Source organism: Bombus huntii, chromosome 6 (genome assembly GCF_024542735.1).
Source record: "Bombus huntii isolate Logan2020A chromosome 6, iyBomHunt1.1, whole genome shotgun sequence".
Lineage (NCBI taxonomy): Eukaryota > Metazoa > Arthropoda > Insecta > Hymenoptera > Apidae > Bombus > Bombus huntii.
Window position 1 is genome coordinate 5,036,606 of NC_066243.1, and position 27,495 is coordinate 5,064,100.

Consider the following 27,495-nt stretch of genomic DNA (forward strand, 5'->3'; position numbering starts at 1 on the left):
GTCGCTGCCGCCGCCACCGCCACCGCCGCCATTATAGATTCCGTTGTGTGTGACTGAGTCTCATTCTCCAGGGCTTTCCAGGGAAATTTCTGTTTCTCCTCGACGTTCAGCGTGGAATAAACACGGAACGAACGCGCACAAGAGCTTGCAGAACGTCAAAATGAAAACATACAGTAGAAAAAAGGGTGATAGCCCGAGCAACGTAATCATTCATGTGAACGAGCTGTGCCGACTGTGCTTGGCAAAGGAGGAGGAGATGGTGTCGATTTACGACGACGAAACTATCCCATTATCTCTACGAATAATGGCTTGCGTTAATCTAGAGGTGAGTTGGAAGACTTGGCACAACGAGTATACAATAGACTCAAGTTAGAGGAGTGTCGATTGCTTTTCTTTCGTGCGTATATCGAAAGCTTATCGAAAAATAGGAATCTAGTTTATCTCTCTGCGTGAGATTCTCTCTGTCTCTATCTCTCTCTCTTTTACCCCACTCTTCGATTCTGCTTCGTATTTGTGAGAGCATCACCCACACTTCGTCGCAATATACAGGGAATACTTCGTTCCTAATTCTAATGTAACGCTCGACACACTGCGCAAAGCAACTACCGGCTTTACCGAGTTATCGACTTTGCGTTCACGATACGTTGACGCCACCTTCTCTTTCATTACAGGAATCTAGACAAGGCATATCATTGCATTACAGATCGTTTACCCTACGAATTTATAGAAATCTGCAATGTTATAGCCAATGCCATTAGCGTTCTCAGTTTTCACTTTATATCTGGAGAATCATGAACCTTCTGCCTTTTTCCTCCCAGTTCTTTATATCTTGAACAGCGATGAATTTAAATAAGTTAAAATACCCGATATATTTTCACAATATCGTAAACATTTCTTTTCGCTCCATTATAACAAGATTTCCACGTATCTACTATTTTATTTTGGCATCTCAAATATTTGATATTTCTTTATTGTTAGGTTAAAGTAGCTTCCGAAATTCGTACACAATATAATTTTAACGACATCAAAATGTTTGTTAACCTATTTTTGTATTTCTGAAGAAATATAAAATGTAAATACGTCAAAAATATAAGTATTATACAGTAATGTTATTCACATTCGCGTTATTATTTTATATAGAGTAATGAGTAATAAAAATCTCAACTGCATTATAATTCAGTTCTTATAATTTTATATACAAAGAATTGAGTAATTGATTAATGAATTGATTAATGTTTGTTATATTGTAGGTATATGAAGAAGATGGTCTTCCGAACATGATTTGTTATCCATGCAAATATCAATTAGAAAAGTCCTACCAGTTTAAGAAAAAATGTGAAGCTGCTGATGCTAAACTTCGTAAGCACATGAAATTGATTCAACAATTAACTGGTCAAGGCGAAGAAGGAGAAAATCAGGATAGTAACAGGGAAGAACTAAAGGATTCTTCCAGTGGAAAATCGAAACAAGTTAAACAGCTTTTAGCTGATTTAGTATCAAGTAAAGGTGACAGTGGACAAACAGATGGAGATCCAATTGAAGTAACGGAAGAAGAACTTGTTGGTGGTTACATCCTAGGTACTAGGATTACATATCAAATTTACATATTAAAAAACATTTGCTATTAGGATTTAATTCTTATATGATTCTGTTTTAAAGTTTATTAAAATATTTTACTTTATCAAATATAGGTATGAATTCAGAAAACTTAGAGATGGAAGAAACAATGTCGGAAGATCCAGAAAATATTACATTAGTACCTGCGGAGGAACGTACTGCAAAAGCACGTTGCACAATACGTACAACACGTATTAAGCAAGAACAGGAATCTGAAGATGAAGCGGAAGAAGTACAAAGAGCAATTGCAAATGCTGACCACAAAAATGTTTATATGATGGAAGTTACGAGTAACAGTTCAGGTCAAGGAGAATCCTTAAAACTACAACCTATCGGAGATACCATGGGTAAATAGTACATATGATTTCCCAACATGTAATGTTAGTATTTATACAAATTTCTAAGATATTTTGTTTCGTGTAGTTGAAACTAGTGAAGAGTTAAAAGTGTTTCAATGCGATAAATGTCCAAAAGCATTTACCCGAAGAATAATGTTGAAAAGTCATCAGTCTGTTCACTCTACACAAAGAGGTTTTACATGCCAAGCTTGTGAAAAATGGTTCCCTACTAGATCAGCTTTGGTCAGACACGAACGTACTCATACAGGTAATGAAAAAAATTATTAAGAGATTAAATAAAAATGAACATCCAATTTTTAACTTTCAAAGTTATATTTTATATATTTCATATAGGTGAAAAACCGTTTGGTTGTAACATTTGTCATCGTGCCTTCGCACAGAAAGAAATTTTACTTCGACATCTCATGACTCATTCTGGTCAAAAACCATTCCAATGCCAACATTGTGACAAGAGCTTTACTCAACGAGAAGCGTTGAAGGTACATATGAGAAGACATCAAAAGTTGGATCCAAATGATATACAGTTACACCATTGCCAACTTTGTCCTAAAGCCTTTTGTCATGCATCTGGACTTAGCAGACATTTAGTTACACATACTGGCAGAACATACAAGTGTGTAGAATGTGAAAAATCTTTCACTGATAAAAGTTCGTTGTTAAGGCACAGTCGTATCCATGCACCCAAAAAAATAATAACAAATTAAATTTCCCCTACGAATTGCATATCCTATTGTTTACAAAATCGGTCGCCATTAAATTAAAAAAACATTTCTGTAGAATTTTTTTTAATCATGTATGATAATAGCTTTCTTATTTCTTACTGTTAGTACAATATATTAAGTATATTGTAACTGATACTTAGCACTAATTCATTTAATAATTCCAACTATATTTCTATCTAGTTATGTTAAAACTATTTGATTGGAGTATATTGAATGATTCATTAATAGTATCGCTTACATGTTATTTTTAAATACATTAAATGCAAAATTGCAACATATTTTTATTTTATTAAATATGCAATGGAACTTATACATCTTTCGATCTGATATACACTACACATTGTTATAATATTTCAGTAAGTTATATTTTATTAAAATGTAGATCAGTATTCTAGCAAAACATTTTTTTTATAAAAAATTTGTTCCTTATACATATTTTCATGACATTTATATTGTATACAATTCTATGTATTTCTATGTATATAACTTTAATTATAAGAATATAATTAAATATCTTACGTCTTTCCATATTGTTTTGATCATTCCCAATTAAATTTGTAAAATAATAAAAATTGTACATAATATACATTACAATAAAAATTACAATAAAAATATAAAATTAATAATTATATATATTACTAAATACAATACGCATATATATATATATATGTCGGATGAGCACAGAGATTAAGATTGTGGGCGTCAAATGAATCTTCACGGGAATTAGCCATTGATGCAGTACAACACAGGTGTAGTTTATTACAATAATGGGATTGTTAGAGTTCTGACAATTAATCACGGTGAATAGGCACTTGCGACGCTAGTGACAATGGCCTCAGACGCGATACGAATTCACGGTCCACGGGATGACGAACGCCAACATAATATACGGTAATTCTCGCAATGATTCTCTCGGTAGTTGAATCAGCAAATGTATGTATGTATATATTATTTGTTGATAAATATACTCAACATATACTATATATTAAGCATATACATACATTATGGATAACTAATTAAATTTATGAGAGAATTAATTAATTAATTTTATGAGAGAAAGAGAGAGTTTGCTTTGCTTACATAATTAATTGTTCAAAAACATATTTTTAGCATCTGTATCTTAGTCTTTAAAAAACAAATATATTCTAGTGAACAAATTTTAATTCTTTAACTTTTCCTTATATTTTAGAATATAATAACATGAATATTGTATTATGTTATCTATATAATATATTATAATTTATTTGTTATAGAATTTTTCCACATATTATGTTTATAAAATGCACATATAATGCCACATAGAATGCTCATAAAATGCTCAATTTATGACAAAAACACAAATTACTCTTTTTTAATATTCAATACTTTGTCATTTATGCAAAACTATTAATCTACAAGATCTATTATAATAAATTATTACATATCTGTAATTCCTAAATGAGATTATAATTTGTCATGAAAAGTTTATCTGCTTTTTAGACAGAGTGTATTGAAATGTTAGTTATAACAATAGTTAGCTAATAATTAATACAGTATATTAGTAAGGATTTATCCAAGTTCTATTTTTATACAATTTCCAAATATGTAGCATCATATAATACATATGTAATAAAATGAAGAATATATATTATGTAAATTACTATATTTGTAATGAATTTTGCTATAACTACGCTATGTATTAATACATTTTTAATTCTTTAAATATTGCAAAATCATACATAACTTTTTATATATTGGAGAATAGTAATATGCGAGCTACATCTAAAAGATAAAAATTTCGTTTTATATTTTTTATGTTATCATCGAAAAAGACAAATATTGGTGAAAATGTAGAAGTTATTTATTAATTTTTCTGATTACAATTATTTGCAATTTGCTGCGAAATAGAGCTCTAATTTAAGAATCTTTGACTAAACATAGTTTTACGTGTACTTATTAAATTATAGAATATCATTATGAGGAAGTGCATAGGGAATTGTTAACCTGTAAATTGTTTATAACAAAAAATGAATGACAGCATTTAGCATTTTATTAAAAAATCTTTTTTATTATGATTTGCATATAATGATCTTGTGTATCTTTACACTGCCAATACCATTACACGATAGATCGTTACATCAATCTAATGGAACGAATTTACTAAATTTCATTTACATTTTTGTTGATTTAAAATACAATAGTGTTACAGATCTTCACACTAAAACTTGGAAAAATCGTATAATTTTCGAGCTCCGCTACGCAACCTGTACTAGACCTCCATAAAATAAGGTCTAACATTTGATTTTGCATCATTTGCTATACAGTTGCAAGATCGATAATATTTATTATAATTATCTATTCAAACGAAGCAAAGAGGGAAAATGCATGTATGTATATATATAAATATATAAGAGATAGTAGTATCGCAATTACCTAAGTTCAAACGAAATTGAAAAATTTGTAGTGCTTTAATTAAGATTTAAATAAATGCGATATTATTAACTCCTCGTCAATATTATATTGAATTATGTCATAAAAGTTTTAAACAATATGAAAAGAAACTTCGTTTATAATTGGTCACTTTAATTGCTTCGTTTCCCCACTTTGCTAAAAGTTAATGTACATAGTTATTACCATTTTATATTTGCACTCGAACGATAAATAATTCTAATGAACAAACGTACATGAAAGCATAGTTACTATTAACAAGACTTGCTAGAATAGATGAACACAAGGTATTAAAATGTTACGTTAGTATTTTAAAAGCAAATTGGTCTTTCATGTACATTTATACACAGGACTAAAACATTGCTAAAAATTTGAGATATTTTTATCTCAAATGTTTGTTTACAGGCACGCCCTGGCCTGATGTTGCCAATTTATACATTTTCCAAATACAGAATGTTTATCATTCCAAGTATTATTGTTCTTTTACCATTTTAACTTCCAACACACTGCTTACAAGCCATGGTAATGAGTTGTATCATTGGTAAATAAACAATCTCACGTGACTGTTACAAGTACACGTGTAAGTAACAGACTCATACAGGCTTAGTTCACCTTTCCCTTTGCCGATAGTTTCATTATATCTAATGTTTGATAAACATCAACTCAGTTTGCGAATAGTAAGAAAAAAAAATTGCTCTTGCCCATATGCTGGATCAAAAAAATTTGTACTATATCGCATAATACCAAGAACTCCATGATGTGGAAAAATCTAATGTCATTTTTCCGGCTAGTACTAAATTGGCAAAAGGAATTGATGGACTTGGCGAAGTAATGCGGAGGTTGGAAAATCTCGGAAAACATTTACGAGATATATGATTATTGAGAACGACTTGATAGACGTTTTACAATAAGAAACGTCAAACTGATTTAGGATCTATGCTCTCATCAATCGAGAATTAGAGTTTTTGGTTGTTCCCAAGTGAATCCTTCTCGGCCAAAATGTCCATAAGTACTAGTTTGCTGATAAATGGGGTTACGAAGATTCAGCTCCCTAAGAAATGATTATAATACTATTTATACAACATTCTTGGTTATTTATATTCAAAATATAGTATAAGGTACAAATATTACTTACTTAACGATTTTCCCAGGTCGTAAATCGAAATTTTTATTGACTATACCTAGAAGTTCGTGTTGAGATAATTTAGAAGTACCATAATCAAAAACTGTGATTGAAAGAGGTTCTGCTACTCCAATAGCGTAAGAAACCTAAAAATTCATTGTGAACATGTATGTTTTCATCAAAAAGTAAAATGTAGTAAAGAATAGAATGTTATTTTAATGAATGTTATAATAATAGAGAATAATAATAATCTGTACCTGTACAAGGCATCGTCTGCAAAGACCAGCTTTTACTAAAGATTTAGCAACCCATCTTGCTGCATAAGCGGCAGATCTATCAACTTTTGTGAAATCTTTACCAGAAAATGCACCACCACCATGAGCCCCCCAGCCACCATATGTATCGACTATTATTTTGCGACCAGTTAGACCAGCATCACTCTACAAATAAACAGAGAAGTATAAATATTATTAAAAGCATTTCACGGAAAGTTGATTTAAATTTAATGTAAAAAATTTGTATTTTACCTGTGGGCCACCAATAATAAACAATCCGCAAGGATTAACATGGAAGATCGTTCTATCATCTAGATACCTTGCTGGAATAACTTCTTTGATAACCTTCTCCATGACTGCTTTGCGTAGTTCTTCTAAGCCAATTTTTTCACTATGTTGTAATGATACCACCACTGTGTGAACTCTTATAGGTACGCAGGCACCACGATCCATTACATACTCGCAAGTGACCTATTGTATAATATTAACAGGAAAAAATGTTATCAGAAAAAAAAGATTGTATTTGAGAATATTAATATATCATTTACAAATTATTCTCAGTAATGTTTTTTAACATCATGGCATTCAAGAGTAGCAAATACTATGTGACATCATTGAATAATATTAAATAAACTTTAATGTTAATATAAATCATTTTAACAAATACTTTCAAATTTTACCACATTTGAAGGAGACAATTGTGTAATTTATTAATTAAAGTCATACCTGTGTTTTTGAATCTGGTCTTGCCCACCATAATTCACCACTTCGTCTTAATTCTGCTATTTTTTGGTTTAACTTGTGTGCTAATACAACAGTTAGGGGCATACATTCATCAGTTTCATCCGTTGCATATCCAAACATCAGACCCTAGGAGAAGAATTTAAGTTATTTCAGCTAAAATTTATAAGGTATGGAGTTGAAGCAGGAGAAAGATTTATTGTGCTTTTAATTAACTTGCAATATTATGTAAATTTGTAATACAGGAGATTAAGCATTAATAAAATAATAAAGTGCACACAACATACAGTTAAAAATTATGTGTTAATTTACACTCAGAATTTGTAGGAATTGTAATCTATGATGTATTGAAAATTTTTAAAAATAATATGTGAGGGAGGTGTTATACAGAGCAGAATTACCAAGATATCGAGTCAACTATATTCACTAATTTGTTTAGTAGCTTTTGTTACATTCTTGCTTATAACACATTTTAATGATAACACGAACTTATGGAGATAATAGCTCTAAACTTGACCAAAATAATTAAATACAGATGTAAGACTAGGTTTTGAATAATTGGTCATATATTTCATATTTATTGCAGAATAAAAATGTGGAACTGTAGTATGCAGAAACAAATTTAGATACAGTTATATATAACATAATGCAAATGTTAATGAATATTTCTAACAAAGAAACAATTATAAATAACACTTGAAAATTGTTTGTTATAACAATTGATGAAAGGATAAAAATTGCATTAAAAACTAGCAGAAGATACAAAGAATAAAAAAGAAAATAGAAAGGAAAATTAGATATGGGAGTAAGCTTTAATGGTTTAGACGCTTTCACCAATACTATAATAATATTAATAAGAAACTAATATTTTATGTAACACTATTCTACACACAGGGTGGGAAGAAAGAGGAAAAAAATAAGCTACAGAATACCATTACCAAAACTAAATATGTGCCTACGATAATAATAAGGTAAACAAAACGAGAGTAAGAAAAGAGTAACTAAATATGCATATATTGTTCAGAAAGCTAAGAGGAAGTAACTATATTGGCATTAAATAAGACAGAAAGAAGAACAGAAAATTCAAACGAACAGATCAGAATGCTAATTGACCTGATCTCCTGCGCCGACTTCTTCATCACTACGGTTTTCATGAACTCCTGCTGCAATATTTGGTGATTGGGCGTCAAGCGCCAGCAGAACACTGCAAAGCTTGAAGTCAAAACCTGTAGAAATTATACGAATGAGATATAAATGTTTGCTACTATGAATATCAATACTCTCATTACACCGATTCGTCACTGTTTTGTATCCCAGTTTACTCTGCTGTTTCAAGATAATAAATTTCCTTGCTTTAAAAAAAGTTAAAAATAAATTTATTCTGACCTATTTAAGTTTAATACCATATACAATTTTTTTCTTTAACCGATATATTGTGTAATTCCAAAACCTAACTAAAATACATAAAATGTATGAAATAGTGTTAATGAAATAGAACATTGTTACATATTTCATAGTGACAATTATTATGATTTTTATGCAGTGATGAATTTCTCTAACCTAGAATCCCTATAATATACAAGTAGAATTTATTTATATATAAATCTTCCAGATAAAATAAATTCTTGTATTATAAAACATGTACTTCCTGTATCTGAATAAACACAGTACTTGTTTGCATACACAGATTCACACATTCACGCATAACACGAGGAAAGTGTATGTTATAAAAACTACAGAATGTATCATAAGAAAGAGGGGAGAGGGTAAAGCAAAAAAAGGAGAATGTTATTGAATTATATGGCTGCTCTGCGGCACGGGCTGAGAATGGGTTATGTACCTGATCACCTGCACCCACGTCCTTCTCTTCCCTGTCCACATGAACACCATCAGCGATATTTGGAGATTGTTGTTCGATCGCCACCAAAAGGTTCAACGTACGCCAATCGAATCCTGCCACGATCATGATATGCTTACGTTACATATTCATACGTGTTCTTTTACTTATTTTTTCCAAAAAATAATGAGCAGGATATTGGTCATCCAATCGATCGAGTCATGGAATTTTCTCTAACACTTTTCTAACGTGTATGTAGCGTAAGGCACATCTCTTTGTTATAAAAAAATATATATTTATTTAAATTATGCAAATTCATTTTTTAATAATTTAGTAAGTAAAGACAGTAGGTATAATAAAAATCATATTTAGTGTCGGAAGCTTTCGTGCCATGATTCGACCGTGTATTTATAAAATCTGATTCTGGAGAACCAAATGAGGCGAATTTTGTGAGGGATAAGATAATAAAGATATCATTCCGGCCACAGGGCATGTGTACATAGAAGATGGAAATCTTTTATGTTAGCAAGGAAAACTTCAAATGTTTTAGATGTACAGATAAAATAAATTTAATAAAATTTTAGGGAAATGAAAGGGTTTAACAAACATACATCACTGAAAGGAAGAAACACGAAGAACAAATAAGAATATTTGTTACCTTTTGAAGAATCATCATATCCAATGTGCTTAACAGTATCCCGAACAATTTTTTGATAGTCTACCACAGCTTTTGATGTAATTTCTCCACATAACAGTATCATTCCTGTTTTTGTCACAGTCTCTGAATAATCGAAAAATAACATATAAAAATAAGAATTACAAATGAACATAAACATTTGATGACTGTTAAATAACAGTTTAAACTATAGACATTGTATCAAGTACTAGATCCCTTCAGAGTTCTATGGTTCAAAATTAACTCAAGGTCATACCAACTAGCTTATAAATAGAGGTTATGACACCACTGATTCAATTTATTTGAAAAATTAGGATCATTTTTAGAAAACTCACCACAAGCCACTTTTGCATCAGGATCTTGTTTTAAATGTGCATCTAAAATTGCATCACTTATTTGATCACACATTTTATCTAAAAAAAAAAGGAGAAAAAAATTATCTATAACTATAGAATAGAAGTGATTTTAAATTTATATCTAGCTAACTTTCTCTCGAATTATTGGTATATGTAATTTCTATATAGATGTATGAATTTTGAAACAAATAGATATATATTTCTAGAAACAATTGCATAACCAGAAAATGGAATATATGCTAATTGATTTAAACTTGTTCCGTACATATTTGTAAAATTTTGTTAAGATGTTTGGTCGAACCAATATTGCAAGCCTGGTTTTGTAATAAATCAACCGGAAGTAATATTTAATTACTTTTTGAATGAAAATTCAGATTTTTACTTTAGAATACATAAAATAATATATAGTTGGAAGGACTACAATAATCCAATCAAGACTCATGACTAAAAGAAAATATGTATTAACTACGTTCAGCGCTTGCACGTGTGAAACGATACCCGAGATAACTCGGTATAAAAGAATTAATCGAATTCTGTATATAATTCATAAGTGAATTTAGAAAGCTGTTTAACATATGATTAGAGGAGAAAAAGAATGAAGAATTTAAACGTAAGGGGAGAAATGTGGAAGATATTGAAGATGATAGCGGATTGTGATATTCAGGAGCACATGGCGACGCCGATGTTCTTGCTTCTGCTCTGATAGCAATTGGAAAAATGTGCTCCCGATCTGCTGTTTAAACGCATTGATATTCTGTATTTGGTAGGCATAAAAAAGAGAATCGAAGAAACAAATAAATCGCAACGTAACACCATCCTCGCATTTCGAAGCTTTTAAGGAAAGTAAGAAAGCGCGAAGAAAGGGTAGAATCGCGGCGTGCGCACACGGTATATACATATGTAAGTATGTGTGGTTCGTTCATCGAGTTTCATGGCGGCACACGCGGCTCACCGACATGGAACTCGAGACGAACTAGCACGATGTCGTCCAAAATATACAAGAGTCATGAAACGAACGCATACTTTTTAGGCTACCTACCTGGATGGCCTTCGCCAACGGATTCTGAAGTAAAAAGGAAACTGGTATCCTGTTGTAGCTCGGGCGGCGTGTGCCCGTTAGCGTATCCATTCATGTGATGAGCGGTCTCCGGCATTTTCTTTCTTTTCGTGATCGTGGATACAGCCTTTGGTTTCTTTCGTCTACGCTCAAATGCTTCGGCCACGTGTTGTAACTCTGTTGACACGTTCAGTTTGCCTGACGTCCTTAATAGTTGAAGAAAGCGAGGAATTTCGGTCTTAAGTTCAATCTATACCCTACTTTGGTTTCGCACGAGCCAACCCTACACCAGCACAGTACACAACGTAACAGCCAGGCGAGCGCGGAGTAAATGCACTATGGTACAGTGTAGAAGTAGAAAGTGAAAGAGACTCCCCACCCTCTGGTAGCCGTTATTTATAACTTCGGTACCTTCGTCACTTCGTTCGGCTAATCTCGAGTCACGTGACACTCGATCATCCAGGAGATGAAATCGGCGCGGAATTCGATTAGATTCGTCTGAAACGTTACTTTCACCGTTCCCGATTCGATGTCTTATCCACGTATTTAATACTTCTGCAAAAAAAAGTATCACGCTCTGCGATAAAATTGTTAATAAATTTGTTTATATTTGCCGACTACTAATAACATTTATATGTAACAAAGTTAAAAACACGAAATGCAAGCGTTTCTCTCAATATTAGAAAAAAAAGCAACTCTACTTCAGAAATTATTTAAAAATTATTGTTCCTTATCAATACAGTACAGTATCATAGAGTTTCGTAGATACATTCATGTGCTACATTCTTAAATCGTTATCCTTCTTTTCGTTCGTCACTTTATCTCTTTTTTGTGTGTAATCTTACTATGAATATAATAGATCGAGGCAACAACTCGAAACTTGTTACATCAAACGAAACTGATATAACGAAATTTTCCCGATTTTTATAATCACACATCAATGGTCTTGCCACTGATAGTATACTTGTGTAAATTCGTAATCTCCCATACGGATTATTATATTAATCAAGTGAAAAGTATTCGTCACCTTGTTAATATAACGTTTCGAGTCTTCGGAAAATCGGTGATATGCGATTCGTTCGAATGGAAAACTTTCAAAGTATAACGGGATAATTGTATATTGAACTTTGAGCTATGAGTTGAGGTCGACTTGAATTATTATCAAGCTGCAGTAAATACGCTTTGTGTGTTTCCTTCGAAAGAACAGAATTTATACTGAGTAGATGTTACGTATCAGCTAGTTTTATATATCGTAGAATCTCCCTCCATGATTGGGAAATGCTCGAGTGGGGTTTAAGCATTCACATGGTAATACATGTCGCAGAATATAAGTGTATAGGTTAATTGTGCAAGTCGTCAAAGAAACTGTAGGATAAAATAACAAACCGATAAGAAATTTTATATTGTTAATTCTGCTAATACACATTTCAACAAAACGAGAGCTTTGCGCATAATTAAGAAGAGCGGGTAGTAAAAACGAAAAAAGTAGTTCACAAGAAACGATCAGTGAAAAATGACCGATCATGTATCTGGGTTAATCGTTCTTGAAGCTTGTCTTGTCAATAAAGTGCAATAGAAGACGAAGACGAGTGTATTTTATGTATTCCAATGTAGGTATATTTCTACAATTTTTCGATAATTTCACCAACTTGATTTAATAATCTCATAAGAGAGTTTTTCTTAGAAAGTAATAGTAAGATAGCGTCTGAGATAATTTAATATTGAAAATGTACAAGCGTGGAAAGAATGATAAATAAATTTTGTGTATTATAGGTTATAATTACATCATATGACTTTTATGTAATTCTGAATCTCCTTTTGTATCAAATTGCCTTGTATATAATTAATCTTCGGTTTAAAAAGTATAGTAAAGCCAAAGCGAATTAGTTTATGTTCATAAAATTAATTAAAATTTAATAAATGTAAATAAAATTTTCTTCTGCTTCTCAAAAGAACTTGATTTTGCTTTTTCATTAACAAATGAATAAATATTTTATAATAATAATTTAGATCCTTTCTATGGTATTAGATTTAATCGTTTTCCTAAATATATATTTACATTATATTATATTATATTACATTGTATTATATATTACTACCGTTTATATATTATTGCTTGTAAAACTTATTTTATCAGCCCTTGTATATTGAGTTTCAAGAAATTTATTATTCGAAATAATTCTTCTTTAAATTGAAGATCAAATTAGGTCTTGGAATAAAATAATCTGGGATTTAGGTACGCGTCATTTCATAATGGTAGATTATTTTCTCAAAACAATTAAGCTGGAAGCTATATATGTAGTGAGATCGTAAGCTTATGCGGTTGAATACCGAACATATACGTAAGTTGTGGCATGTTAGGGGAGATAAGGAGCTCGAGCTTTGTTCAGGGCCGTACCGTATCAACTCAGAACTGCATCTTTCTTTAAAGTAGGTACGTCGGCGCGGCACAGCGGTAAATAATTTTCTGGCAACCCTGGTCACGGGGTGCGCACGGCCCTGAGTGCGGCTAGATCAATCGATATAACCGTTTAATGCTTTAATTGATTTCCTCATTTCATACATATATCGCTTTCAGCTACGATACTTTTGTTCCTTCTACCTGAATCGGTTATCGTTTGATAGAATAAAAGGAAAAAATATGTACTATAGTTTTATGTTATTGTATTATATATATAATTATTACATACTACCTACGTACATACCCAGTGTGACTATGGTTTTTAATACTCATTCGTTGGATTAACACAATATTAAAATGAATAAATATTTTGCAACCAAAACAGTTCCTACACATCACGTTTTTACATCCTATCTTCATATCTTTAGGATAAAATCTATTATAATATAAAACATATGTATCTATTTATATATATAATTACTACTTATCAAGTATCGGATACCTATCAAGTTTTTATTAATTCATTATACTAAACTCTCTATTAAAATTTAGAATGATTAAAGATATCTATAATTTCTATAGTCATAATTTTTTCAAAAAGTTGTACATATCTAGTATTAACTTAGTAATTATGAATTGACTGCATGTTTTCTTAATTTTATGCAAATTAAACTATCAATGTAAAGCAATAAACAGTGTTCTATTAAAAAATATATTATTTACAAATACATATAACATATTTTCAGTATAATTTACGTTTGTAATACAGTTACTTCACCAAATAGATATAATTCACTAAGTAGCATATGTTTATTCAATTCAACTTCTTTTTATCTGAATTCTACGTGTCTCTATTGTGATTCAATATGTACGCATATGTAACTACAATGAGTAAATGTTTTTCACTTGTGATTTTTCTTTAGGTAAGGAACGTGTGTGTAATTTCATTCAGTGCGTGCGCAATGATTCTTTTTAGTCAAAAACGTGGTTATGTGTAATCATTTCAGAGCGAGAACCAAGAACACGTTCGAAATCGTAGAGCAGCCTGATACAATGTCACTGACACAGCTGAATGCGAGATACGCATAAATTGTGAGTAAGCATTCTTTTTGCAATTATCTCTTCTATTTTACGATTAAAGCAGTAATTAAATCAAGTCATTTTTGAAATTTAACACCTGTGTTGTAACTTTCTCCTATGAAAACGGTTCTTCATTTGTCGCTTGTATTTGTATTGCAATACTTTATTGTAATTTTTTACTTTATAGCAAGGCGAATTTTTCATCTAAGTTTCATCTCTAATATCTTATTCTAGGGATCAAAATTTTATTTCGTAAAGCACAACAAAAATCCTCAACCACATCCTCAAACATTTCAATTTTGCAACTTATAAAAAAGCCTTGTAATTAAAATTTCGTTTCATTTTAAATAAGCGCTATAAAACAGTTGTGTTATTAAGATTTTCTTGAATTTATTATTTTTACGATCTTTTTTATTTTAATTATATTAGGAAAATTTTGTCAAAAAGTTTCATAGCTGTTGCAAATATTGCAGATAAGTTATATTCTCAATTAAATAAATCGACTTAGGTAATCGTATTTTTTGTATAATTAATTTATTTGATTTTATTAGATCGTTTAAACATAATCTTTATTGTAGCTATTACAATTAACACATCTGAGAGAATATTTACTAATATTGTAGTATTGAGGAAAAACCGTTGGGGAAATTTCGATGAACTACAGGTAGAAAACAATAAAAGTGCTGACAAGCCTGGAAGGATGGGAAATCCTGATGGGCCATATGCTAACTAGTGGGCAATATGCTAAGTAACTAGTCACTAGTCACTAGTCACTAGTTAATAATCAATAGTCACTAGTCAATAGTTACTAGTCAATAGTCAATAGTCAATAATCAATAGTCAATAGTCAATAGTCAATAGTTGTAGTTAGAGTTATGACTAAATTGTGACTAGTTGCAGTTGCGAGGAAGCTGCGAGTAGTTGTGGGTCAATCGTTATTCATGAGTTATGAATTGTTAGTTGTAAGTTGTAAGTTGTAAGTTGTAAGTTGTAAGTTGTAAGTTGTAAGTTGTAAGTTGTAAGTTGTAAGTTGTAAGCTGTAAGTTGTAAGTTGATTTGTGAACTAAGAATTTAGTTGTCTTTAGTTATATCACATTACTACATTAAATTCTAATTAAATAGTTATAGATCTCTGTTTCAATCGCAATAAATAAATCTATATAATAAATAAAGACCACTATAGTCCTGATATCTATAATATTTTCAACGTATTTTTAATATGCTACTTTTGTTGAGAATTTAATATTATCCTCAGTTTACGATACGGACACATTTACTATCTTTTGGGAAGTAGGAGTTTTTCAGATTGCACATTATAAAGTTTGCAATTTGGACTACGTCGACAAGTTAATTAGCATCTTAAGCGCTTGACGGATCCACTCAACAGCAAGCGACATGTCATAAACTTCGATACCAGATGAGATAGACCACCGCCAATGGAACGTTACGCTATGCACCCTTGATCAGATACGCACAAGACGCATCACGTGTGAGACGCCTACGAGTACAAGCATATTCAACACACTTTCGCTTACGCTTCTTACTCTTACGTTTATACTAAATACTTTAAATAAACATACAAATCACAAGCATACTAGAAAAACAGTTGCAACTTGACTGATCGTCAAGTTGAGAGGTCGTAAAAACTTCATTTCACTCTTATGAGAATTTAACACATCGAACCGGATAACATTAATTTTGACGTAAATTACTAATTTTAGAAACTACGAAGGTAATTATTCGTTTACTTTCTTTTGTTGTTTTTTTTTACTAAGGAAGTATTCATTTCTCATACTTGATGTAATTCAAAATTTGTATATAGTTACTTACTCTGATTGGAAATATGTTATTTAAAATACGAAACGAAATAGTGTATATTGTAAGATAACGTGTATGATTCAGTAGCTGATTTTACTTTGAAAAGTTTACATAACATGGGATAAACAAATTTGTAAAAACACTAATTATAAGGTAGCACATACTTGTTACCAGCGAAATTAATTGCAATCTGAATTGTAATGGCACGAAATGAAAGTATACTTATTATTTCTTTAACGATAATTTATTTTGGAAAAATATTTAACAAGGTAGTTATCTGCAATTCAGTGTTGCAATATTGATAATCAGGAGAAGTTAAAATTATTCTCTAACTTCAAGTTACATATCAAAGTGAAAAATTACAAAAGCATACACTAGTTCAAGATAAAGGAATCAAAATGGGTGTATTAATTATTATCTTCTACTAAAATAAAAAGGCTTAATCGACAAAGGAACGATACTGAAATGATTACTTAAGATTTAAATAATTAATTGCGAAGGATTTTAAAATTGAAGTTAATTCATTTGTTCCTTAGGTCATTTACGACCAAATCGTATTTTTTTATTAGAAAATCTTTTAAATTTGAGAAAAATAAGAAATAATACTAAAGATGTCTCACAGTTTTTAAATGTTAAAACTCCTTTTCCAGTTGTAACGAAAGCAATGTCGAGATATTGAAAAATAAAAATTACTGTAGGGTTAAATTTTTTAATCTATAGATTAACAACTCATTTTAGGATTTTACTATTTTACTAGAACTATGATAATTCTTCCACAGAAACTGTTCACGTGCTTATCTATGACTATGCTTATATATACGTTTTGAAATACATACATTTATGTATATAGGTAAATGTTGTGTAATCACTTCAAAGTACGTAATGATAATTCGTTATCTACTTGCGTCCACTTTTTTATTTCTTTCTCCATTTAAGAACATTTCTAAACATTCGATTAGTCATCAAAGGATGTTAAGATTATCTTGAAGGACGAATTAACAAAGATAAGGATACGGATTAGTAACTTATCTTAGTTCACTCGTATACTCAATGATAACTAACATTAACTGGCAGAAAAAGAAAGAGATGGTATCCCATTGGGGGTAGCCATCCACATGCTATATTGCTATATCACTAAGCTATAATATTTTATCAAATGTCCTACTGGACAAATTGTAAAATGTAAATAAATAAATAATAAAAAAAAAGAAAAAGAAATATAAAATTATATGAAGTTATTATAATTATGTATACTTAGGTAACTATTAAAATTCACTTTTCTTTTTAAACCGAGTATTTCTTCTCTTAAAATACTCGTCGTGAAGCGTGTAAAAAATGAACCTGATATTTTATAAATAACGTTAGCAAAAACTTATCTTTATCTTTGTATCTTTTTTCCTTTTAATATAATAATATCGGTCGTTTACGTTGATTGTATGGTTCACCGAGTGTGAATTAAGCACGTGCTTTTCTGACGCAATTTTTATATCACATGAAAGATATTTATGAGGCAATGAATCGTTACAAAAATAACCAATTTAAACAATTCTCATAGGTATGGTTTAATGTTTAATTATCAGTTTTTAGTATAATCGTTAATGCGCGCATTTTCATGTACAATACTTTTAGGAAATATACAGGTGCAAAAATATACTTGATATTAGAAATATAATATTCATTATACGAATAGTACTAAATAGGTGAAGCAAGGCTCTGTTTTTTTATTCCTTTAATTGTATTTGTAAAAATATAAATCGCCGTAATTCGTAAAAATGCATAAACATCAGTAGTTTACTAATCATCATAGGCATGCAAAAATATTGTTCACATATCGTAAGTATTGCTCACTCTGTTACGATTCATCACGATATTGTTAACTTTATTTTCTCACATTATATTTCATGTATATGTTGCGTCACATTATTTATTATTTATGGTTATTAATGGTAGAATGTAGAGTTTTGACGAAGATTAAAAAATCGTACATTCGCATGTTTTGTAACTACAAGTATTAGTAAAAAGTGTGTAAACAAGATATGGAAACGTAATATCTATCTGTTGTTGTCAGTTGTACGTTTACTAGGAATTTAAAATAGGAAGAAAGTCATAATTTTATTCAGAGAATTTGGATAAATGTAAATTCATTGCTGCTTCTCGATAAAGACAATTACGTATATTTATCCTTATGATCCAAGTTAATATCTATGTAAATCTATATTTTAAATTACTTATATTGTCCCTTTATTTACAAATTAATATTTTCAAGGGTAATTGACGATACTAACTGTTCGCCGAATGGATTTATTCTCATATTTCTCTCTTTAATCCGCCGTCCGCAAGGTGGATGGGCGCGTAGCCCTATAAAAAAAGACAAACCTGTTTGCTAAATACTTGTCTAAAGTATTCAAACCCCATTACTCCAAAGCTGCCGCAGACGTTACTGAATACCTGCACACTCCCTTCCAAATGTCCCCTCCTATTGAACCCTTCACTTCTGCAGAGATTATAGAATCAATCAGTCGCCTAAATCCCAAGAAAGCAACAGGGCACGACCTAATAGGCAATAAAGCAATCAAGGAACTTCCCATAAAAGGGATTGCACTCATCACATCGATTTTTAACGCTATCCTAAGGCCTGGAAAATCTCACTAATTACACTCATCCCTAAACCCGGTAAATCGATATATGAAACTAGCTCCTATCGCCCAATCAGTCTTTTACCTACCCAGTCTAAACTATTCAAGAAGATGCTCACGAATCGACTCCTTTCACTCCTAGAAGACTTGAAAACACTCCCAGATCACCAATTCGGCTTTCGAAAACAACATTCAACAGTAGAGCAAATCCATCGCATAACCCACATGATCAGTCAAACCCTTGAAAAGAAAAAATATTGCTCAGCGGTATTCCTAGACATCCAACAGGCATTCGACAAAGTATGGCATGAAGGGCTACTATACAAGCTTAAAAAGATCCTACCTCACCCCTACTACTCCATCCTAAAATCCTATCTAACCAATAGACGATTCATGGTTAAATGCCTTGACGCCACTTCCGCAACATTCCCAACAGAATCCGGCATACCCCAAGGTAGTGTCCTCGGACCCCTACTGTACTCCATCTACACTGCCGACTTACCTGTATCAAACGAGATAACAATAGCAACATTTGCTAACGACACAGCGCTATTAGCTACCCACGCAGACTCGGTAATTGCCTCATCCACTCTCCAGCGATGTCTCGACTCCATGGAAAAGTGGTTTCATAAATGGGGCTTCTCATCCACTCTCCAGCGAAGTCTCGACTCCATGGAAAAGTGGTTTCACAAATGGGGCTTCAAAGTCAACGAAAAGAAATCCTCACATGTAACCTTCACGCTCCGAAAACAAACCTGCCCCCAGGTCACCATCAACAATGCAACAGTTCCTAGCAGGGACACAGTCCGATACCTGGGCATGACCCTGGACAGGAGACTAACGTGGAAGACACACATCTCAGATAAAAGGAAGCAACTAAAGGACAAACTAAAAAAACTCTATTGGCTCACGGGCCGACGCTCCAAACTAAATTTACAGAATAAAATTACCCTCTACAAGACCGTAATAAAACCTGTCTGGACCTACGGAATCCAACTATGGGGAACAGCAAGTAACTCCAACATTGAAATACTCCAACGCTTTCAATCGAAAACGCTAAGATCCCTAATTGACGCACCTTGGTATGTAACCAATGAAACAATACACCGCGACCTCAAGATACCCACCGTCAAAGAGGAAATAGCAAAATATAGCGACAGATACAGCAAAAGAATCAACAAACACCGAAACCCCCTAATCACTGGACTACTCGATACGACGGACCAGATTCGCAGGCTGAAGAGGCACTACCCGCTAGACCTAAACGTTAGATTCATTTAATTATCCAAATTAAGCATATGCACTTACTTATAATACTTACAAATCATAAATTATACCTATCTATAATAAGTATTAACTTATTGTAAATAAACAGCCATGTCACTGCGCCACGCCAGAAAAATTACTGAAAATTCTCAACACGAGAATTGATTGTAATTTCAACAAATAAATAAAAAAAAAATAAATGGGGCTTCAAAATTAACGAAAAAAAATCCTCACATGTAACCTTCACGCTCCGAAAACAAACCTGCCCCCAGGTCACCATTAACAACACAATAATTCCTAGTAAGGACTCAGTCAGATACCTGAGCATGACCCTGGACAGGAGGCTAACTTGGAAAAATCACATCACAGACAAAACAAAGCAACTCAAGGACAAATTCAAGAAATTCTATTGGCTCACTGGCCGACGCTCCAACCTAAGCACACAGAACAAAATTAGCCTCTACAAGACCGTAATAAAACCTGTCTGGACCTACGGAATCCAACTATGGGGAACAGCAAGTAACTCCAACATTGAAATACTTCAACGCTTCCAATCGAAAACGCTAAGATCCCTAATTGATGACCTTGGTATGTAACCTATGAAACAATACACCGCGACCTCAAGATACCCACAGTCAAAGAGGAAATAGCAAAATATAGCGACAGATATAGCAAAAGAATCAACAAACACCGAAACCCCTTAATCACTGGGCTACTTGATACGACGGACCAGATTCGCAGGCTGAAGAGGCATTACCCGCTAGACCTAAACGCTAGATTCAATTAGTTATTTAAATTAAGTAATATTCACTTATTTGTAACACTTACTTATAAATTATACTTATCTATAATAAGTACTAACTTATTATAAATAATTAGCGATGTTACTGCGCCACGCCAGAAAAATTACTGAAAATTCTCAACGCGAGAATTGATTGTAATTTTAATAAATAATAAAAGAAAAAAAATATTTCTCTCTTTAAGATAGCTTTGGCTTTAAATTCCAAAGATAAGAAACTTAATTGAATTATCTCATTATAATTATTGTTTAATTTCCACTGTTTTACGATGTAGATAATTGGCTACTTTAATATTGAGAAATATTTGTTTGATTACTTACTATATTTAGACTTAAACGAATTAAAAAATAAAATATGATAGTGTTTTCTTAGCCTGCGGATCTGGTCCGACGTATTAAGTGATTTAGTAATTAGGGGGTTTCGATGTTTGTTAACTCTTTTGATAAATCTATTACTACATTTTGTTATTTCTTCTTTGACTGTGGGTATCTTGAGGTCGCGATGTATTGCTTCGCTGGTAACCAGGGTGCATCTATTAGGGATCTTAGTGTTTTCGATTGGAAGCGTTGAAGTATTTGAATGTTGGAATTACTTGCTGTACCACATAGTTGGATTTCATAGGTCCAGACAGGTTTTATCACGGTCTTATAGAGGGTAATTTGGTTCTGCATGCTTAGGTTGGAACGTCGGCCAATGAGCCAGTAGAATTTTTTAAGTTTAGCCTTGAGTTGCTTCGATTTGTCTGTGATGTGTTGTTTCCATGTTAATCTCCTGTCCAGAGTCATGCTCAGGTATATGACCGTATCCTTGTTAGGAATTGTTATGTTGTTAATGGTCATGGTTGAGGACAGGTTAAATACATTTTGATAAAATATTACAATTCTAGATATTTCTTATTTTGAAATTTATTTTCCACGGAATAATTTTATATCTTTGATTAATTATTAATAATTAAATAAATAATTAATAGTTTGAATATTACTTTATGGAGTTACATATATCATATTCAATTATCTATAGATAATTAAGTGGTTTAATTTCTAGTGGACTATCTTATCTTGATATGATATTTTAACATATTTTGGTATAATAATATATTTTATATACAACTTCATCAGTTTAAATTTGCTTCATTCGGAGCTTTTTCTGTAACTAACTGGTATTAATTTAATCAATTCTAATTAAATACAGTATTGAAAGCAAAAGTGAGTCAAAGAGAAAAAAAGAATTTATAGTTTTTTAACATTGATCGTTATTTATATTTGCAAATTTGAAGGATCTGGAAATGTATAAAAATATGTCGGAAATGGAAGGACATCGGGACCTTTCTTTAGAATGTTCGGAAAAACCCAATACCCCAATCCAGATGTTTACGACAACGACCTTTAAGCAATAAACGAAGAAATAGTTATGCGGGCACTTAAGGTTTATGACAATGGGTTTGGGCTCGAGGTGACATAAGGAGTCATCGAACGTACCCACGGTCACGGGAAGGACGTGTAATAACGGAAGTAGAAAATAGTTGTGCAGCTCTCCTCAAAAACAGAGATTGACCCAAGGAGTGGGAAAAGGACTATATAAGGGCAGTTTCATTTGAATTACGAGTTAGTTAGTTAGTTAGTTAGCTAGTTAGTTAGTTAGTTAGTTAGTTAGTTAGTTAGTTAGTTAGTTAGTTAGTTAGTTAGTTAGTTAGTTAGTTAGTTAGTTAGTTAGTTAGTTAGTTAATTAGTCGTTGGACGAATTGCTGATTGAGTTATCGAGAGAGTTATCCGAATCGTGTATTACGTTGGCATTCGTCATCCCGTGGACCGTGGATTCGTTGTCGAACCTGAATTCGTTGTCATCGGCATCTCGACCATCCTATCGCCGCTATTACTTGTAGCCTTTTGTAGTACTCACATTTATACCGGTAAACATCGGCTATATCCGCGATGGTAAATTTGAGTAAAGGTTCATCGAACGCCCAAAATTCCAACCTTAATCCGACAAATACATATGATTTTGTGAAAGTTCAAAAAATTTTTTTAGAAATACAATGAAAATAATATAATAATTGCATTACGTTTAACTATATAAATTGGCAAATATAAAATAAAAAATAGGAGTAGAATTTGAACTACGCATGTATTTTAACGTCAGCTCGGATAGTTAAATATTATAAGGGATAATAATCACATGAAATTTCTTTCTTACTGAGAACATTAATTTTTTTGCATTCGTATATTATTGTAGAAGATCATATAAAAAAACATATATTATACGAATCATATATGTATGCACATGCGAAATGTATATATATGTATGTATCTATGTCTATACGAAACTGTGGACTGTAGTACATTACTACGTAAAAATACTCTAACATAATGATTTTATGTGATTTCATCATTCTTGAAACTCTGTGACAAATCCATGAAATATTCTCCTTAGTAAAACAAAATAAAAATGGTAATAATCTTATTTCTCATGTAATGCAATGTGATTCATCCGTTACGTTATGTGTAATGATGCAATCAACGTGGTTTGAGCGGTCATTCATTTAAACTGATTTAAAACGGTTGTAGTAATTTTATATTAACTAATATATCCGATCATAACATTATTATTAAAACACTATTGTATTATTTGCAAGAATGACATTTGAGGGAAATGAATAAATTTATACACTTGTCAGTTAATTTCAGAAATAATTTCAAAGCTTATTTTTACTGATACACTTATAATTATGTATGTACATATCGTAAAAGGGAGAAATATCTGTCTAAATTCATCATTGTTATACTTTTTTTCTATTTATACACTAATAGATGCGTTAATTAAAAACACATCAATACTTAGTCATTCAACGTCACCGGTATCATGACGCTATCGACTGACAATAAAATTATGTCAAGTCACGATTGAGATTACAACCGTTTGTGATATTATTACTCATGTTCACTTCAATGTTGCCATATACCCCGATCTCAAATTCTGTTCAGTATTTCTTGTGAAACTATAATTTTTTTTTATTGTTGAGATTAGTTACACGAAAAGAAAAGGAATATTTTATGTTGTTAATTTTAAGAGTGATAGTAAGATATTTCTGTTTTATATGTTTGATATATAATAATTATGCAATATTGATACTTGAAGTAATAATAGTGATAATGGTGATTGAAATTTTATTGTGCAATTCTAGTATGCGAATAATGACAAATGCTAGCGATTGCAAGAATTGCATCTAACTATAATTTATTATTTTACATTCATAAAAATTGCAAATTTTTGTTATGCAAAATAATATGTAATGTTTTACTGTGTGTGCGTGTAACTTTTTTTTTTTAAATGAAATTAATCATGTATTTGTGAAAAATTGAAGGTGCTCGTCATAATAATTATAAACTAGTTTCGGAAAATAATCTGTTATTATTATTATTAATATCATCTTATAAGAGTCAAATATAAAATAAATGAAAAAATAAATATATAAAATTTACAAATCTTCACTACAACACAACTATCACTAAATTCGATTTTGAAGAAGCAGATTATTCCATAAAACAAACTATTAGGAAAGAAATTTAATTTTTGAAAATGTGCACTTCACGTATGTGTATGCATTACATTAATTTTATATTACACTATGAATTATAATATTTAAGAAGTATGAAAGATTATTTCCAATGTTTTAGAAACAATTTATATGATTCTTTTACATTTTACTTTACCTTACTTTCTACCTTATACATTTCATTGAACATTTTTTATCGGAATTTTTTTATTGAAATTTGAAATTTTCACTAGCAATTATCCTCGAAAATTTGCTTATTCATCCATTCATTAAACTCAATTATTGCATTATATTCGTTTTTTATATCGAGGGTTATGCCTATTACATTTATCTTGTGTATGTACCAGCTTGTTAAATTTTTTTACTATCTTAGTTCATTCTTTAAAGCTAAATTTTGCTCCCCTACTTATCTAATAATAAGTATGTACATTGATCTATATCTTATTGTTGGTTTATCACATAAGTTAGTATACAAGGTGAATCACCTAAGAATTTAAGTTGAAATTTTAGTCCCATCGGTAAACATTTCAAGTAAAAGTTGAAGGGTTTTAAAGGGCGTGTGTTTTAATGTCGTTATTTTTTCTGTAGGCGGTCGCGTAAAGGTCACGCGAAGGTCAACATTTTTCAAATGAAATCATATATCTTTTTAGTACAACTACAGGAAAACTAATTATATCAAAACATGGCCCCCTTGAAGCCATTCAACATTTATCTGAAACCTTTTCCGATACAATTAATAGTATCAAAGATATTTCAGCTTAAACTCTTAGGTGACTCAGCCTATATATCAATCTTTTGTGCTTCTCTATTCCTCCATGCAGAAAGCGCTCAACTTCATGCTTCCCTTTATGAAGCTTGTCAGTTCCAGCATATTTGTTTTTCAGTTGTGTTGTCGTCACTATTTCCAATCATTCCTTATTTCTCAGTGTGGTTGGTCTGGATTCTGTATATACTGTGCAGTCGCTTAGTATGTGTTTTCCATTTACCACGTTCTATTTCTCCGATGTCGCATAGTTGACACGGTTGATTTTCTTTTATTTTACATTTCGTTCCTTGTCCTATCGTTGTTGTTCAACTTAACTTGCCAACTAATTTCACCTGTGTAGTAATTCCTTCTGTCGACTGGGGTGTACTTAAGATTAAGTAGTTTCTTGCTTTCATTATTGTTACGCTCGTGATTCTTCCGTACGTCCCGCTGTAGTGGAGTTTGTTGTTTTGTTTTGTCCTCTTCTTATAGATCTTTCTATATGATGAGTATAAATAGTGCATTGGCATTTCTATATCCGATTTGCTGTAGTTTACATCGTAGTTGGGTGTTTCAGTTTCTCTTTTCGTGCTTTTTGCCCCATTATTTCAGTTTTTGGCAACATTTGTCTCTGTTATATTTGATTATTCTTACATTATATAAAATAGAAATTAACGCTGATTATTTAATCGCTCATTCACAAATTATATTTTGATCTTTTAGTGCAAATAATGATGTTTTCTTTGCTCATTTTTCGACTGTTAGGCATTCATGCTATTGTTCTTATAAATTACGAAAATAATACGAAAAATTGTAAATATAATTTTTAGCCATTTGAATGTCTAAAAAAAACTTAGATAAGTTTATCTAAGTTTAGCATTCTTAAATGGTAACTTCCTCTTCAATTTTTGATGACTTAAATGTTCCATTAACTGATAAATATTCATGATTAATAACATGGATATGATAATTATTTGATTTCGAAGAGAAATTTGTTTCTTCGGTTTTTTAAAAAATAGTGTGTCTCTGACGGGAATTTGTTACTTTAGATCTAAATGGATCCGTTTTCGGTATGTTTCTGAGTTTTCTAATAATTTGTAAATTGCTTTAAAGCTCCGAAGCAGAATACTTCATGTTCTTTCATATTATAATCGTTTGCCTGTAATACAATCCTTTCCACAGTTCATATCAAAATTTTCGAAAAATATAATAATGAAATTTATGATATAATATATAATAATAACGATATAAACACAATATTATTTATGTTTAATAATACTCTGAGTATCAATTGTCAATTTAAAGATTTAGTTTTTAATCGAATTCATAATGGTAACCGCAGTATTTTTATATTTTCAAATGGAAATCCAATTTCCGATAAATTACGGGATTTAAAACGACCTTAGTAAGCTAATGCATGTACTACGGAGAGAAAGTTATGGTATTTCATTCTACGCAAGGTGAGCTACTAGTATAAAGCGTGTTAAGATGTTTTCTTCGAAAAGGCTTACTTTTCTTTCTTTTTTTATTTTAATTAAATGGATTGGATTAATCCTTTTAGTACCGAACAATGATATATCATTGCATTATTCTATTTTACTTCTTCTTATTGTTTTATTCTTACTATTTCTATTGCGAGAGAACTTTATCTCAAAATTGAATCTCTCTGCAGAAGCTCTGTGGGAGATATTCCACAAATTATCGAGACTGTGTATACGCCGGTGTCATAGGACAAAAATTCGGCTTCGGAGATTTGGTTGAAACCGTAATCACAGATTTTAGATAACACTGTTTAAAACAGAATATCTCCTTATGTTTCATAAAATAATCTTGCCTCGATAAGGTGAGAGTAAAATTTTTGGTGGGCTTGTGCATAGATCATGTACAATTTGTAATCTGTGCAATATTAGGATTGTACTGTGTATGCATTAGTAACTATCAATGCTGAGTAAATTATTTGTATGAATAATAATAATAAGTAAATATTACACATTTTCAATAGCTGG

The 27,495-nt window shown here is 31.3% G+C and overlaps 2 protein-coding genes and 1 long non-coding RNA gene across 6 annotated transcripts; 2 read left to right on the top strand and 1 right to left on the bottom strand.

The window, feature by feature from the left end:
- Positions 1–13: 13 nt before the first annotated feature.
- LOC126866958 (zinc finger protein 543-like) lies at positions 14–3,226 on the top strand. Of its 2 annotated transcripts, none has more exons than XM_050621003.1 (5): positions 14–325; positions 1,251–1,578; positions 1,692–1,964; positions 2,041–2,223; positions 2,310–3,226. In XM_050621003.1, the coding sequence occupies exons 1-5, from the start codon at positions 161–163 to the stop codon at positions 2,678–2,680; spliced, it is 1,320 nt and encodes a 439-aa protein (XP_050476960.1). In that variant the 5' UTR covers positions 14–160; the 3' UTR covers positions 2,681–3,226. The 2 variants fall into 2 exon arrangements, with proteins under 2 accessions (XP_050476960.1, XP_050476961.1); XM_050621004.1 differs by lacking the exon at positions 14–325 and adding an exon at positions 712–1,072.
- A 1,491-nt stretch (positions 3,227–4,717) lies between these two features.
- Positions 4,718–12,310, bottom strand: LOC126866964 (S-adenosylmethionine synthase). 2 transcript variants are annotated; one of them, XM_050621013.1, is made up of 11 exons: positions 12,218–12,310; positions 11,452–11,745; positions 11,173–11,367; positions 10,113–10,190; positions 9,760–9,882; positions 8,378–8,490; positions 7,250–7,393; positions 6,776–6,994; positions 6,506–6,688; positions 6,261–6,394; positions 4,718–6,176 (listed from the first exon to the last, which is right to left on the bottom strand). In XM_050621013.1, exons 3-11 carry the CDS (start codon positions 11,285–11,287, stop codon positions 6,071–6,073), a joined length of 1,215 nt encoding a protein of 404 aa, XP_050476970.1. In that variant the 5' UTR covers positions 11,288–11,367; positions 11,452–11,745; positions 12,218–12,310; the 3' UTR covers positions 4,718–6,070. The 2 variants fall into 2 exon arrangements, with proteins under 2 accessions (XP_050476970.1, XP_050476969.1); XM_050621012.1 differs by lacking the exon at positions 8,378–8,490 and adding an exon at positions 9,105–9,217 and having other exon boundaries at positions 11,173–11,745.
- A 197-nt stretch (positions 12,311–12,507) lies between these two features.
- LOC126867002 (uncharacterized) lies at positions 12,508–18,809 on the top strand. Of its 2 annotated transcripts, none has more exons than XR_007690127.1 (3): positions 12,508–12,800; positions 14,599–14,683; positions 14,906–18,809. It is a non-coding gene; the product is annotated as an uncharacterized LOC126867002 (long non-coding RNA). The 2 variants fall into 2 exon arrangements; XR_007690126.1 differs by having other exon boundaries at positions 15,966–18,809.
- Positions 18,810–27,495: the final 8,686 nt, after the last annotated feature.

Excerpts from the sequence above, each read along its gene's own strand:
- LOC126866958 (XM_050621003.1), top strand. The coding sequence starts at position 161 with ATGAAAACATACAGTAGAAAAAAGGGTGATAGCCCGAGCAACGTAATC. Across the intron at positions 1,579-1,691 it reads TGTTGGTGGTTACATCCTAG|GTATGAATTCAGAAAACTTA; the intron begins GTACTAGGATTA and ends TATCAAATATAG. Across the intron at positions 2,224-2,309 it reads ACACGAACGTACTCATACAG|GTGAAAAACCGTTTGGTTGT; the intron begins GTAATGAAAAAA and ends TATTTCATATAG.
- LOC126866964 (XM_050621013.1), bottom strand. The coding sequence starts at position 11,287 with ATGCCGGAGACCGCTCATCACATGAATGGATACGCTAACGGGCACACG. Across the intron at positions 7,394-8,377 it reads AAGTCGGCGCAGGAGATCAG|GGTCTGATGTTTGGATATGC; the intron begins GTCAATTAGCAT and ends TTCTTCTCCTAG. Across the intron at positions 6,395-6,505 it reads GCAGACGATGCCTTGTACAG|GTTTCTTACGCTATTGGAGT; the intron begins GTACAGATTATT and ends ATGAATTTTTAG.